Genomic DNA, 15362 nt, shown 5'->3' with positions numbered 1-15362 from the left:
ACAGAAGGCACGGGACCGACGGCAGGGGACCAGGATGGGGCGCTCACCTCCTCCCGCCAAACACTAGTAATACATCTGCAAGCAGAGTGACTCACGCAGAACACCTACCGAATGCCGCCATAAGGCCACAGACTCCTCAACGGGAAAGAAAACCTCCGTGTAACCACACAGGACCCAGGGACAAAGAAAGGAACTGGAACAGGGCCTGTGCCCCAGGGTCGGAGCTGTGGAGGAGGAAAAGTCCCTGCAAGCTGGGGAGTCCTCTCACTGGCGGGGAGACCAGACTAGTTGGAGGGGGAGCTTCAGTGCCGAGGAGGAGGAGAGCGTGGCACCTGGCTTGCAGAAGGCACTGCAGACAGTAACCTGCATGGGAGGTGGGCACCACTGCCCAGAGCTCCCCCGCCTGAGGCACTCATCTGCTGGTGCGGGGGGTGGCCGGGTGCTGGCTCAGGTTTCAGTCAGAAGAGGACAGGGGCTGGCTGCGTGGAGAGGCTGGAGTGTGGCAACTGAGGGTATGCTCGGGAGCAGCGAGGGCCCGCCAGAGAGGTAAGGCACCATTTCTAGGGGGTACCCCAGGAGAGGGCCAGACCATCATAAGGGCATCCCTCCCTGTGACTGCTCCTAGGCAACAGGACGCCGCCTGCAGGAGCTCTGGGGGTGGGAGCGAGTTGCTGCTCTAAGAGGTGATGTGAGCTCAGCACCGCTTTAGGCGGCCTGTCTGTCCATGTGTGGGGCTCTGTTCACGTGCTGCTATTTGTTTGGCCTGTGGTGATCCAGCGCTGGTGCCTGCAGGTTACTGGGTAAGGTCAGGTCTTGATGGTGCCGCAAGCAGGCACCAAGCGCTGTGCCCGCTGTCCTAGGAGTACACAGACGGCAGCTGCCCCAGGAGACCCATGTGGTGGTGGTGGTTTAGTTGCTAAGTCTTGTCCGACTCTTGTGACCCCATGGACTATAGCCCACCAGGCTCCTCCGCCCATGGGACTCTCTAGGCAAGGATACTGGAGTGGGGTGCCACTGCCTTCTCCAGGGGATCTTCCACACCCGGGTGTCCTGCACTGCAAGCAGATTCTTTACCAACTGAGCTACCAGGGAATTCCCAAGGAGACCCATGAGCAGGCTCCAAACCCTGCTCCCGCTGTCCCAGGAGTGGCATGGACACAAGCTGCCACTACGAGACCTGCAAACAGACGCCAAGCAGTGCCCACACCATCCCAACAGTGCACAGGGGCCTCTGCAGCTGCACACCCACGTCAAGGGGGGAACGGCCAGCACAGGCAGGAGAGACAGCAAGCATTCAGTGAAGGAAGGCTCTCGACTGGAAAAGATGGCAGAGCAGAAGGACTCAAGCTCACCTCCTCTCACAAAAACCTCAAAATCACAATGAACTGCTGAACGACCATCAGCAGAAAAAGACAGGAACCTACCAAAAAAAAAAGACATTTTACATTCAAAGACAAAGAAGTCGCCACGAGATGGCAGGAGGGGTGCTTTCATGACACCATCAGATCCTGCAGCCTCCAGGTGAGCGACCCACAGGTTGGGAAGTAATTACATCACAGAGGTTCTCCTACCAGAGGGTCCTGAGCACCTGGTCGGCTCCCCAGCCTGAGGGTCTGGCATCGGGATGAAGAGCCCTCAGAGCACTTGGCTTTGAAGGCCGGTGGGGCTGCAGTGCAGGAGAACCACAGGACGGGAGAAACAGAGACTCCACTCTGGGGGGGCATACAGGGTACACTGAGACCCGGCCCAAAGCTCCAGAGGAGCCGGGGCTGGGCCGACCTGAGTCCTGGAGGGCCTCCTGGGAAGACAAGGGTCGGCTGTGGCTGACTGCCCGACAGGACACTGTGGCAGAGGCCCGGGAGAATACTGATCCACGTTAGCACTCCCAGAGGCTGCCGTTTAGGCATCAAGACCTGACCTTACCCAGTAACCTGCAGGCACCAGCGCTGGATCACCACAGGCCAAACAAATAGCAGCACGTGAACAGAGCCCCACACATGGACAGACAGGCCGCCTAAAGCGGTGCTGAGCTCACATCACCTCTAAACACACCACTGGACACAGCCCTGCCCACCACAGGGACAAGACCCAGCTCCACGTACAGTGGGCAGACACCAGGCCTTCCCACCAGGAAGCCTGAACAAGCCCCAGGACCAGCTGTAAATGGAAAGTAACCTTTAAAAATTGTATAAAAATAACAATAAACAAAAAATCTTTAAAGATTAAAAGCAGAAAGGACCACAAAATGTACCTCTGTAATAGAATGCTGTACCTAAAATTAAAAAAATTTTTTAACTAAAAAAAAAAAATACACTAGAAAGAATTAATAGCAGAATAACTGAGGCAGAAGAACAAATGATTGAGCTGAAAGACAGTGTTGGAAATCACTGAAGTGTAACAGAATAAAGAAAAAAGAATGAAAAGAAATGAGGAGAGTCTCAGAGACCTCTGGGACAACATTAAACACACCAGCAATGGCACTGCAGGGGTCCCAAAAGGAAACGAACAGATCTGAGAAAATATCTGAAGACATAAGAGCTGAAAACTTCCCCAACACAAGAAAGGAAACGCTCAAGTCCAAGCACAGAGTCTCACACAAAATAAACCCCAAGAAGAAAAGAATGAGACATATATTAATCAAACTGAAAAAAATTAAAGACAAGGAAAAATTACCAAAAGCCCAAGAGAAAAGCAACAAATAACGTATAAGGGAATCCCCATAAGGTAACAGTTGGTTTTTCAAAAGAAACTCTGCAAGCCAGAAGGGAGTAGCACAATATATTTAAAGTGATGAAAGGAAAAAAAATACTACAACCTACAACCAAAAATACTCTATCCAGCAAGGTTCATCATTCAGATTTGATGGAGAAATCAAAAGCTTTACAGACAAGCAAAAGCTAAGAGAATTCAGCACCGCCAAACCAGCCTTAAATCCTAAAGGAACCTCTCTACGTCGAAAAGAAGAGACCCAAGTACAGTAGAGTCAAGACTATTACAAATGGGAAAACCCATCAGTAAAGGCAAACACGAAGGCAAACGGAGTACATTAAACATCTACACATTAAACATAGGATCAAAGCCAGCAGTTGTGAGCAGATGAGAATACAAATGCAGGATACTGGAAATGCACTGGAAAAAAGAGGCCAGCAACCTAAAACAGACTGGCACATAAATACCAAACCTGCAAAAGCAAAACCCCCCAGGAGCCACAAACCAAAAATCTGCAGTAAATACACACGCAGTGAAGAAAAAGCAATCCAAATACAACACTAAAGACAGACATCAAATCAAAAGACTACAAAAGAAGAGAAGAAATAAGACCTACAAAAACAAAACAATTAAAATGGCAAGAAGAACATACATATCAACATTAGCTTAGATGTAAACAGATTAAATGCTCCAACCGAAAGACATCGGCTGGCTGAATGGATACAAAAACAAGACCTGCCTGTGTGCTGTCTACAAGGGACACACTTCAGATCTAGGGACAAATACAAAGTGAGGGGACGGGAAAAGGGACTCCACGCAAATGGAAATCGAAAGAAAGCTGGGGCTGCGATACTCGTATCAGACAAAACAGACTACAAGAGACAAGGAAGGTCACTACACAATGATGGAGGGATCAATTCAAGAAGACGTAACAGCTGTAACAGCACCCAACATAGGAGCTCCTCAATACACAAGGCAAACACGAACAGCCATAAAAGAAGAACTTGACAGTGACACAGTAAGAGTGAGGGGCTTCTCTGGACAGACACCTAGACAGAAAATCAACAGGGAAACACAGGCCTTAAATGACACATTAGACCAGATGGACCGAACTGGTGTTTACAGAACACTGCATCCAGAAAGCAGAACACCCTCTCTTCTCAACTGCACATCATACATTCTCCAACATAGAGTCACATCTTAGGTGACAAGTCAAGCCTCGGTAAACTGGAAGAAAACCGAAATCATACCATCGTGCATCTTGTCCAGCCACAATGCTGTGAGATTAGAATTCAATTACAGAGGCAAAAAACTATAAAAAACACAGAACCTGGAGGCTTAATGATATGTTACTAAACCATCAGTGGATCACAGAAGTCAAAGAGGAAATCAAAAGATACCTTGAGATTATCATATCACAAATATGATAATCCAAAACCTATGGGATGCAGCAAAAGCAGTTCTATGAGGGAAGTTTACAGTAGTACAGTCTTACCTGAGGAAACAAGAAAAATCTCAAATAACCTACCCTTATACGCAAAGCAACTAGAGAAAGAACAAAAAAATCCAAATACCCAAGGTGACCAGAAAAGAACAAAAAGACCCAAAGTTAGAAAAAAAGAAATCATAAAGATCAGAGCAGAAATACATTTGATCGTAGCTCAAAGGCCCAGAAATGATAAAGAACAGAAATAAAAGAAATAGATGAGAAAATAGAAAACAAATCAATAAAAGTAAAACCTGGTTCTTTGAAAATATAAACAATTGATAAATAAATTGATAAATTTTAGTCAAACTCATCAAGAAAACAAGGGAGAGGGCTCAAATCAATGAAAACAGAAATGAAAAAGGAGAACTTAAAATGAACATCACAGAAATACAAAAGATCATGAGAGACTACTACATTTATATGCCAGTAAAATGGACAACCTAGAAGAAATGGAAAAATTCTTAGAAAGATACACACTTCCAAGACTGAACCAGGAAGAAATTGAAAATATGAATAGGCCATTACAAGTACTAATATTGAAACCATGATTTAAAAACTTCCAACAAAGAAAAGTCCAGGACCAGGTGGTTTCACAGGTGATTCTATCAAGTATTTAGAGAAGAGTTAATACCTACCCTTCTGAAACTTGTTCAAAACACTGCAGAGGAAGGACCAGATCCCAAGCTCACTTTACAAAGCCACCATCACCCTGATACCAACGCAGACAAAGACATCACCCCCCACCCCACCGCCAAAAGAAAATTGCAGGCCAGTATCACTGATGAGGGGCTTCCCTGGTGACTCAGATGGTAATGCATAGCCTGCAACACAGGAGACCCAGGTTCAATCCTTGGGTTGGGAAGATCCCCTGGAGAAGGGAATGGCTACCCACTCCAGTATTCGTGCCTGGAGAATTCCATGGACAATGAACACAGACACAAAAATACTCAACAAAATACTAGCAAACTGAATCCAACAATACATTAAAAGGATCATACACCACCATCAAACGGGATTTATCCCAGGGATACAAGGATTCTTCAATATTATACGCCACATTAACAAATGCCATCACACTCGAGTGTTATATACCACATTAACAGACCGAAGAATAAATACCACATGATCATCTCAGTAGATGCAGAGAAAGGTTTTGACAAAATTCAACACCCACTTATGGTAAAGACTCTGCAGAAAGTGGTTACAAAGAAAATATACCTTGACATAATATAGGCCATATATGACAAGCCCACATCTAACATCATTCTCGATGGGGAAAAACTGAAAGCATTCCCTCGAAGATCAGGAACAAGTCAGGGATGTCCACTCTCACCACTTTTATTCAATGGGGTTTTGGAAGTTCTAGCCACACCAATCAGAGAAACAAAAAGAAATAAAAGGAATCCAAATTGGAAAAGAAGTAAAACTGTGATTGTTTGCAGATGACACGATACTTTGATTTCTTACATCCATACACCATACACAGAAGACCCTTAAGATGCTACCAGAAAACCACTAAAACTCATCAGTGAATCTGATAGAGCTGCAGGATATGGAATTAACACAAAGAAATCTGTTGCATTTCTATATACTTGGCAGCCCACTCCAGTCCTCCTGCCTGGAAAATCCCATGGACGGAGGAGCCTGGTGGGCTGCAGTCCATGGGGTTGCTAAGAGTCTGACACGACTGAGCGACTTCACTTTCACTTTTTTTCACTTTTCACTTTCATGCATTGGAGAAGGAAATGGCAACCCACTCCAGTGTTCTTGCCTGGAGAATCCCAGGGACGGGGGAGCCTGGTGGGCTGCCATCTACGGGGTCGCACAGAGTTGGACACGACTGAAGCGACTTAGCAGCAGCAGCAACAAAAGATCAAAAAGAGAAATTAAGGAAACAATCCCATTGACCACTGTATCAGAAAGAATAAAATACCAAGGAATAAACCTACACAAGGAGACAAGAGATCTGTAGACTGAAAATGAGAAGACACTGATGAAAGAAATCAAAGATGACACCAAGATAGGACAAATGACTCCACCACCAAAGGCAATCTACAGACCCAACACAATCCCTAGCAAATTCCCAAGAGTATTTTTCACAGAACTAGAACAAAAATTCTTAAGTTTGTATGGAGACACAAAGGACCCTAACAGCCAAAGCATTCCTAAGAAAGAAAAACAGAGTTGAAGGAATAAGACTCCCTGACCTCAGACTATACTACAAAGCTATTGTCATCAAAACAGTATGGTGCTGGCACAAAACCTGACTAGATCAATGGAACAGGATAGAAAACTCAAACATGAACCCTGGTACCTGTGCTCAGTTGATCTATGACCAAGGAGGCAGGAATAACAATGGAGAAAGGACAGTCTGTTCAGTAAGTGATGCTGGGAAAACTGGACAGCTACATGTAAAAGAATGAAATCAGAACATTATTTAATGCCATACACAAAAATAAACTCAAAATGGATCAAAGACCTAAACGTAAGGCCAGACACTATAAAACTCTTAGAGGATAACAGAGGCAGAACACTCTTTGACATAAATCACAGCGATATCTTTTTGGGCCCACCTCCTAATGAAAATAAGGACAAAAATAAACAAGTGGGATCTAATTAAACTTAAATGCTTCCGCACAGCAAAGGAAACCATAAACAAAATGAAAAGACAACCCACAGAATGGGAGAAAATACTTGCAAACAATGTGACCAACAAGGAATTAATCTCCAAAATATACAAACAGCTCCTGCTGCTCTGCATCCGAAAAACAAACAACTCAATCAAAAAATGAGCAGAGGATCCAAAAAAGACATACAGATGGCCAACAAGCACATGCAAAGATGCTCAACATAGCTTATTATTATTAGTCAAATGCAAATCAAAACTACAATGAGACATCACCTCACACAATAAAAAAGAATGAATATATGTGTATGTCTAATTTAAGCATCCTGCTGTACCCCTTAAACTGACATTATAAATCAACTATACTCCAATAAAATAAAAAATATATAAAAATAAATGTTTTAAAATTGCCCCCTCCTCCAAAAAAAAAGGCACCAAATAACAAGGGGTCCAGCTCATCCCTTCCCTGCTCTTTGGAAAGTTACCCAAATAAACAAGGAAACAAGCCAAGGGGCAAAACATTCAGAAGAAAACTTGCCAAGCTCTCCAAAGATTCCAGTGCCACTCTCAGAGAAAAAGGCACTGGAGGAGACCAGAGCTGCATTTTGGAGGTCACTCTTTGGGAAGCCCAGCTCTGTCCTGGATCACTCACCCTTCCCCACCTTCCACCCCAAGCCAGGAGTCAGCGATTTTCTGAATGAGTGTGTCAACTCCATCCTTCCAGGCCAGAGGGAGCTGGAAAAGCCCAGCGCCCAGCTGAGGGGCTGCAGGTAATGTTCTCACCCACTCATTCTCCACAAACTTTCTGAACAACTCCCACGTGCCAGGCAGGGAGACAGGTTCCTGCCCGAGCGGGGCTGCACTCTGGGGTTGGCAGTAGGGAATGGGGCAGACAAGACCTGGCATCAGTGAGCACACAAACCAGGGAACAGGGCACTTTCACGTCCTTGAAGTTCTATGAAGAAAATAAAAGGTGGTGGGCCACCAGGCAAGACGATGATGGTGGGTTCTTTCAGGCCCCTCTGAAGAGGGGACACGTGGGCTTAAACTTGAGTGATGCACGGAGCCAGGATGCATGGAGCCAGGAAGAAAACTTGCCAAGCTCTCCAAAGATTCCAGTGCCACTCTCAGAGAAAAAGGCACCGGAGGAGACCAGAACTGCATTTTGGAGGTCACTCTTTGGGAGGCCCAGCTCTGTCCTGGATCACTGACCCCTCCCCACCTGGCAGGGAAGGGAGGCTTCAGGTGGAGAAGCGGTAAGTGCAGATGCCGGGCAGAAACCACCAGCCCTACAGGGAAGAGCAAGGCCAGGGATGGGCAGGGACACCATCACACAGGGCCAGGGACTTCCGAGCCCTGGAGCCACACGTGCGCGTGAAGGATTCGCCGCGGACATGCCAGCTGTAAGAAGCGGCGGACCCCAGCCCGGAGAGGGGAGAGGCAGCATGCAGTCTGGAGCCGGATCTCCCGCACAGGAACAGGGCCCCTGGAGACAGCCCAGCCCTTCCTGTGCGAGCCTGGGAAAGTGAGTTCACCTCTCTGGGCCTGTTTTTCTCAGCCACAGAAGTAACGATGAAAGCAGCTGCGGCTTCATAGGTTTGTTGGGAGAATTACAGGAGACAAGCATCAGGATGGCTGCGCCCTCACCCTCTCACCCAGTCGGCTGTTTTATTACTGCTGCCATTACCACTGTCAAGGAATAAACTCAGAAGACTTGCTCCAGCCGCAGCCTTCACTTCTGAATAAAGGGCTTTTTCACTGTCCACTCTGTTCATTTTTAAGTTGATTTTTTTTTTTTTTTTCTTAACAAGTATGCAGTATTTTTGTAGTCAGGAAAAACTCTGAAGGTTTTCTTCAAGCCTGCTGGGTCTGGGTTACTTCTAGAACTGTGATAACGAAGGATTCCAACGCTATCAGATAACACACCCATGCAGGGCCGCATGCTGCAGCCAAGGTCCCGGGAGGGGGCTTCCGAGAGGACACCCCGTGATGCTGCAGCCCAGGTCCCCGCTCTGCCCACACCTGAAGGACACACGCACCTCGGGGAGCTCTTGGGGTGCAGGGGCAGCCGTCTGTTCAGGTTTCAAGTGGAAAACAAACTAAGCACCTCATGAAGCAGGCAGATCTCACTGCTAATTGAAAGTAAAATCAGTAAGATCGCTGCAACGGAAGCAGAGCCACAGATCCTAGATACAAGTGAACTGTCAATGGGGCCTTTCCCTAGATGCTTCTACTTTTCTTTTTTTTTTCTTTTTTTTAAGAACAAATTAAATATGCCTATTTGGTGTGTTTACTTTTTATTCAAGAGAATGTCAAACTTATAGAAAAGTTGAAAGCATAATGCAAGGAACCTTTTTATCTAAACTATTTGAGAATAAGCTGAATATTTTAGTGAGTAGTCCCTGAAAAGGAGAACGTTCTCTTCTCTTATATAACCACAATAAAGCCATCAAAATCAGGAAATTAACATTGCTACCATCCCTGGAATTAGTTCATTTTTCCAAGAACCCTGGTCTGTTTAGTGGGCAATTTATTTGGAAAGTAAAATTTGATAGCTAGATATGCTCATTGCTGATCCCAAGCCCTGAGAATGAAAAGAACTAGGGAATATATATATATATATATATATATATGAATGCACATACACTCCACATTTATATCTATTTTATTCTGGTATCTATTTATACATATTGAAAACCATAAATTCATAGCAAAATCTCCAATTCAAATTCAACACTACAGCTTTGTCCATTTCCATATTTTTAATTCCCTTCTCTGACAGTGAGAAACCTTACTCCTATTTTCCTCAAATGCTTACTTTTTTTTTTATTAGTCCTTCTTTTTTACTTCTACTTTTCAATGGCCCTTTCTTTGAAAAAAGAGAACCAAAACAAAAACTATACATCTGTTCAAAAGTTGGACATACCTGCAACAGTTTTAAAACTCTTGATGTTTTCCACTGTGCATTTATTTATTTTGATCTCGTTTTTCAGCTTGGGATTGTGAAGGTTTCAAATCTGCAGGGAAGTCCTGGGAATTGTGTAAGGCATGCCTCCTGGTCTCACGTGGTTATAGCGTCTGCTGGGTGCTGCTCCGCCCCGCCCCGCGGCCTCACCCCATCCTGGCCTCATCACAAGCCCTGGCCCTCCTGCAGGGCACTGGGCTGGCTGTGGGGGCGGTTCTAGAACACAGTGAGGCTCAGCCAAGTGGTGAGGCTGTCTGCCTCATACACAGCCCGGCAGTAAGTGGGGCTTCTCTTCAGGTAGCATAGAATGTCCTGTGTCAAACAGCAACCCAGAGAGAGGGACGGAGGCCACCCCTGAGGTCACCCCCACAGACAGAAGCCCAACCCTTCCACACCCTCTGATGAGGCACCCTGTGGGGCAGCCAGGTACCTACCTGCCGTCCTGAGGTCGTGAGCAGCAGTGCCGCCGCTAAAGGGTCTCACACATGTGCACACACTCACACACACTCCCAGGCGGGTAGTGACCCTGTCCAGCCACACCCAAAGTCAGGAAGGGAAAGCGGGTCCCAGAGGAGCGGGCAGACACCTCAGGGCCTTCTCCACGTGCTCCGGCCTTTTCACTTGATGCACACGATTGTTATGCACACTTGAAGTGCAGCCACTGAGCTCTCATGATTGATATAGCCAGGTCCCAGACGGACACGGTCTCCGGTTGTCAGGGCTGTTATTCTGAGTTGATAGATGCTGTGTGGATGGACACCAGCTCCATTGGGGTGGGTGGGCTGCCCCTGGAGGAAGGGTCTGGGTGGCACGCTGCCCTGGCATTTCCCAGGCAACAGGCTTTCTTCCCAGAAGAGGCAGAGGACAGGAGGTAAGGGGTCAAGGCCTGTGAAAGGCTGCTGAAAGATGAAGCAACACCTGTTGCAAAGAATCAGCAGGGAATCTGGTTGGGAAGGGAGCCAGATGGAGCGCCTGACTACCATGTACCCACACTGTGCTGGGCATCTTACATGGAAGATTTCATCCTCATAGCCAAGCCTGACAAGGTGATGACTCGGTTTTAATCAAGATGGGCTGGGCTGGGCTGCAACAACCAACACCCCCGAGTCTCAGTGGCGCTGGGGGGAGAGATATTCCTTGCTCATGCGATGTGCTCTGTGGGTTAGCTGGTGGTGGGGGCGAGGGGGTGGAGAGTGCTCTTCTCATCACTGTCACTCCCGGCATCCCAAACGACACCATTATCACCAGTCACCATGCCACTGGGAAGAGAGAGAAAGCTCTGGCAAGTGCGGCACTGGTATTTGGCTTAGAAGGACACACATCACTTCTGCCCCCATCTCACTGGCCAAAACTAGGCTTCCCAGGTGGCGCTAGTGGTAAAAGAACCTACCTGCCAATGCAGGAAACTTAGAGAGACATGAGTTCGACTCCAAGGTTGGGAGCATGCTCTGGAGGAGGAAATAGCAACCCACTCCAGTATTCTTGCCTGGAGAATCCCATGGACAGAGGAGCCTGGTGGGCTACAGTTCATGGGGTCGCAAAGAGTCAGACACGACCCAAATGACTTAGCACATGCAGTTACATGGCTTCACTCACCTAGAAGAGCATCAGAGGTGGGATCCTACCACACGGCCTCTCAGTTCTGTAATTTACAAATAAGAAAACGGCAGCTCAGAGACGAATGGGGATTACAATGGTACTACTACTACTACTAAACCACGTGATGAGCACCGACTGTGTACCAGGCTCTGTGCCGAGTGCTTTTTACAGGCTGGGCCACTGGGCAAGATGTGGAATGACGCCCTGAAATAACTGCCACACGTCCAGCCCAGCAGATGCAGCCACGGAGGGTCGGCGCCCCTGCTTCTGCCCAAGACCCCCTCCGCTGGGTGTGAGCTCCACGAACCAAGTGAGACGGGCCCACAGGCACACCCCAGATCTCAGCCATTATTACTGAAAAGACAACACAAAAGAAGAGGCAAAATACAAAAGATGAAGATCCCCGGGAATCACAGCCCCGACACAGACACAGACGTTCTCATGGGGGTGAGGCAGTCAGGAGGTGGTGGGCTGGAACACTGTCCTACGGAGGCAGCCACTGGCTCTTGGAGGACTGAAAAAACTCTTGTGTGTTTCAGGTACGAAGCACAGACATACAGTGTGAGCCGCTAGGTCGAGTCCGACTCTCTGCGACCCCATGGACTGCAGCCCTCCAGGCTGCTCTGCCCATGAGATTCTCCAGGCAAGAATGCTGGAGTGGGTTGCATGCCCTCCTCCAGGGGATCTTCCCGACCCAGGGATCAAACTCTCCTGCATTGCAGACAGATTCTTTACCATCTGAGCCACCAGGGAAGGTTAAGTATATCCGTATAGTATACCTGGTATTAAAATTGACTCAGGGGAAGGGCTGGGTTGAATGCAATTAGAAATAAAAGGTCCAAAAAGGTTTGTAGGGGAAGTGATTAAGGTTGAGAAATACTGAAAAGAGTAACTATTTTCACTTTGGCTTCTTATTTTCAGCCTTTATCCCCAAACATTTTACACTGTTGCAGTTACGGAACACTATTTTACATTGTTTTTACCCATTCACATAGTTGGCATGCTCCATTCACCACTGAACACAGACTGACTGGGGCCTCCTGCGTGCAAACACTGGGATGAACCTGCGCAGTCTCTCTGCCTGGCTGTAATTTTTAATGTCTGCGCAGTATAGAACCACCCTGACTAATTCATTCATCCATAGTTTTGAATTTGTATCCAACAACGTCTTTGTGCTGTGGTGTGCTTGGTTGCTCAGTCACGTCCGGCTCTTTTGCGACCCCATGGATTGTAGCTCACCAGGTTCCTCTGTGCACAAGATTTCCCAGGCAAGAATACTGGAGCGGGTAGCCATTCCTTTCTCCAGGGGATCTTCCCAAACCAGGGATCGAACCCAAGTTTCTTGCATTGCGGGCAGATTCTTTACGTCTGAGAAACCAGGGAAGCCCCCTCCCCCACTGCCTTTGCTTGCCCTGAACTGTGAATTATGCTACTCTCTTGAGGGCTTCCCTGATAGCTCAGTTAGTAAAGAATCCTCCCGCAATGCAGGAGACCCCGGTTGGATTCCTGGGTCAGGAAGATCCTCTGGAGAAGGGATAGGCAACCCACTCCAGTATTCTTGGGCTTCCCTGGTGGCTCAGCTGGTAAAGAATCCAGCTCCAATGCAGGAGACCTGAGTTCGATCCCTAGGTTGGGAAGATCCCCTGGAGAAGGGAAAGGCCACCCACTCCTGTATTCTGGCCTGGCGTATTCCATTGACTGTATAGTCCATGGGGTCACAAAGAGTCAGACGTGACTGAGCAACTTTCACTTTGAGATAAAAATCTTTGGAGAATTATTACAGACGTTTGATGTCAGATTGTCCTAGCAGCTCTGTTTACCCTGCTTCATGAAAGCAACCTGGCAACAAAGAGGCTTCTTTCAGCTTAGACAGGGATGGCTCAGATGCCTCCAAATTCAGTGGGGAAGGGAGACGCTGCCACCTCGGCTCCACTGCTGCGTCCTGCTGCTCCTCAGCTCGCTGGGGCCTCCTGGACCATCTCTGGCCCCGAGACTGGGGGTCTGCAAGCCCAGCTGTTGCTGCAAACAGGAGCAGGGCCAATGAAATGGACATCCCGGCTCTCAGAGGGGACAAAGAGCTCGGCGCTCAGGTTCGCCCATCTGTTGAATTCGCTTGTTTCCTTTCAATTATCCAGAGCGAGACAGAGCGGAGAAACAAAGCTGGGAGCAGAGAACAGCCCCCGCGCAAAGCAAACATCGCCACCCGGTCCTGGGTTCCTCCTTCGGCAGCAGGACTGGTTGGGCCCTTGGCAAACAGAGGTGGTGCGGGGGCTGGGGATGGGGAGGGAGGCTGTCTCTCTTCCTGTCTGGCCCCCTGAAAGATCTGCAGCGGCCCACAGATGGAGCCATTAAGAGCACTCTGGCCTAGATATCACTTTCAGCAAGCCACCTGGAGTGACAGCCTGGGAGGAAAATGAACATACAGAAAAAGACAGAAGAGGGGAAAAAAAATAGTCAAGCACCAGCCACTTACAGGTCATGGGCTGCTTTCTCCCGGTGTTCCAGAAGCTCCTTCTAGTCCAGGCTGGCAGTGTCGAACCAGAATGGGAAGGTGCCTCAAGCGTCAAAGCCCAGGACACAGCTCTGGGTGTCCCCTCCCATGGGGAGGGCGGTGGGCAGGGGTGTGTGGCTAGACAGCGCTTTGGCAAGATGTTTCAAAAGGACAGAAGCACGTGCCCTCTGCCCCAGCCTCTCCACACCAAGGACTCCTGCCCTCTGTTGCCTTTTGGCTACAAGCAAAAGATTGCAAATGCCTCGATGTTTATGGGTGAGAGGCCCAGTTAAAGAAACGGTGGTTCATTCATACAGTGGAGTACTACAGAACTATGTTATATATATACACATACACACACAATAAGCAACTGGCTTTCTCTGCTAAAATGAGACGTGCTGTGAATAGGAGGCTGCCTCTTATATCTGTTAAAAACCGACTACCTAGTCACACACACAGACCCGTAGTACACACACACCTGCTGGGTTTGCACAGACTGTCTCAGTAGGCTGAGCAAGAAAGCCAGTTGACAGTAGGTACTGCTGGTGAGAACAGTGAGGAGAGTCTTCGCCTCACAACCCCAAGAACCTGCCGGATGCTACGCCAGACCCAGGTCACTTTTTTTTTTTTTTTTTAACCCTGCTGTGAGTGAGTGTTTCTCCCAAGCCCTGTACAAGCCTTCTTTCACTGTATTCCTATGGCACCTCTTCGAGGCCATCATTGTCCCCATTACACAGATGGGAAAACTGAGGCTCAGAGAAGGTAAGAAATGTGCACATGTCCTCAGTACTCAGAGCTGTTTTGCTCCAGAGTCCCTGCTCACACAGGGCGCCCAGTACGGCACGCTGTGATGACCTAGACGGGTGGAACGGGAGAGGTAAGGGAGGCTCAAGAGTGCGTGCGTGTGTGTGTGTGTGTATAATTGTGACTGATTTGGGTTGCTTTGTGGCAGAAACCAACACAACATTGTAAAGCAATTATCCTCCAATTAAAAAATAAAAAAGAAATAAAAGAAAAACCCTAATGAACTTTTGGGCCAACCTAATACCTTTTTCAAGCTGGAATCAAGATTGCCAGGAGAAATATCAATAACCTCAGATATGCAGATGATACCACCCTTATGGCAGAAAGTGAAGAGGAACTATAAAGCCTCTTCATGAAAGTGAAAGAAGAGAGTGAAAAAGTTGGCTTAAAGCTCAACATTCAGATAACGAAGATCATGGCATCTGGTCCCATCACTTCATGGGAAATAGATGGGGAAACAGTGGAAACAGTGTCAGACTTTATTTTGGGGGGCTCCAAAATCACTGCAGATGGTGATTGCAGCCATGAAATTAAAAGACGCTTACTTCTTGGAAGAAAAGTTATGACCAACCTAGATAGCATATTGAAAAGCAGAGACATTACATTGCCTACAAAGGTCCATCTAGTCAAGGCTATGGTTTTTCCAGTGGTCATGTATGGATGTGAGAGTTGGACTGTG

General features: G+C 47.6%; 1 protein-coding gene across 30 annotated transcripts in view; it reads right to left on the bottom strand.

Annotated features, from left to right (window-relative positions):
• Positions 1-15362, bottom strand: part of KLHL25 (kelch like family member 25) — an 89948-nt gene that overhangs the window by 22039 nt on the left and 52547 nt on the right. For 9 of the 30 annotated variants that reach the window (XM_086364682.1, XM_086364684.1, XM_086364686.1 and 6 more), the window contains 4 exons: positions 11386-11431; positions 10224-11048; positions 9751-9854; positions 8864-8956 (listed from right to left, as the gene is read on the bottom strand). The exons of 5 other annotated variants lie outside the window; for them this stretch is intronic. Coding sequence is in view for 3 of the 25 variants with exons in the window: in XM_086364680.1 (XP_086220806.1) it covers positions 13862-13868 (7 nt within the window). In the remaining 22 variants the exon portion in view is untranslated. Of the gene's footprint in view, positions 1-8863; positions 8957-9750; positions 9855-10223; positions 11049-11385; positions 11432-13861; positions 14015-15362 lie in introns of those variants that run through there. 16 more of the 30 variants (XM_086364695.1, XM_086364704.1, XM_086364701.1 and 13 more) reach the window with 12 other exon arrangements.

Source organism: Bos grunniens, chromosome 21, assembly GCF_055505025.1.
Source record: "Bos grunniens cultivar Pamir isolate PY7600 chromosome 21, Bosgru_T2T1.0, whole genome shotgun sequence".
Classification (NCBI taxonomy): domain Eukaryota; kingdom Metazoa; phylum Chordata; class Mammalia; order Artiodactyla; family Bovidae; genus Bos; species Bos grunniens.
The sequence above is the reverse complement of the archived record's forward strand: the minus strand, read 5'-3'. Positions and strand labels throughout refer to the sequence as shown.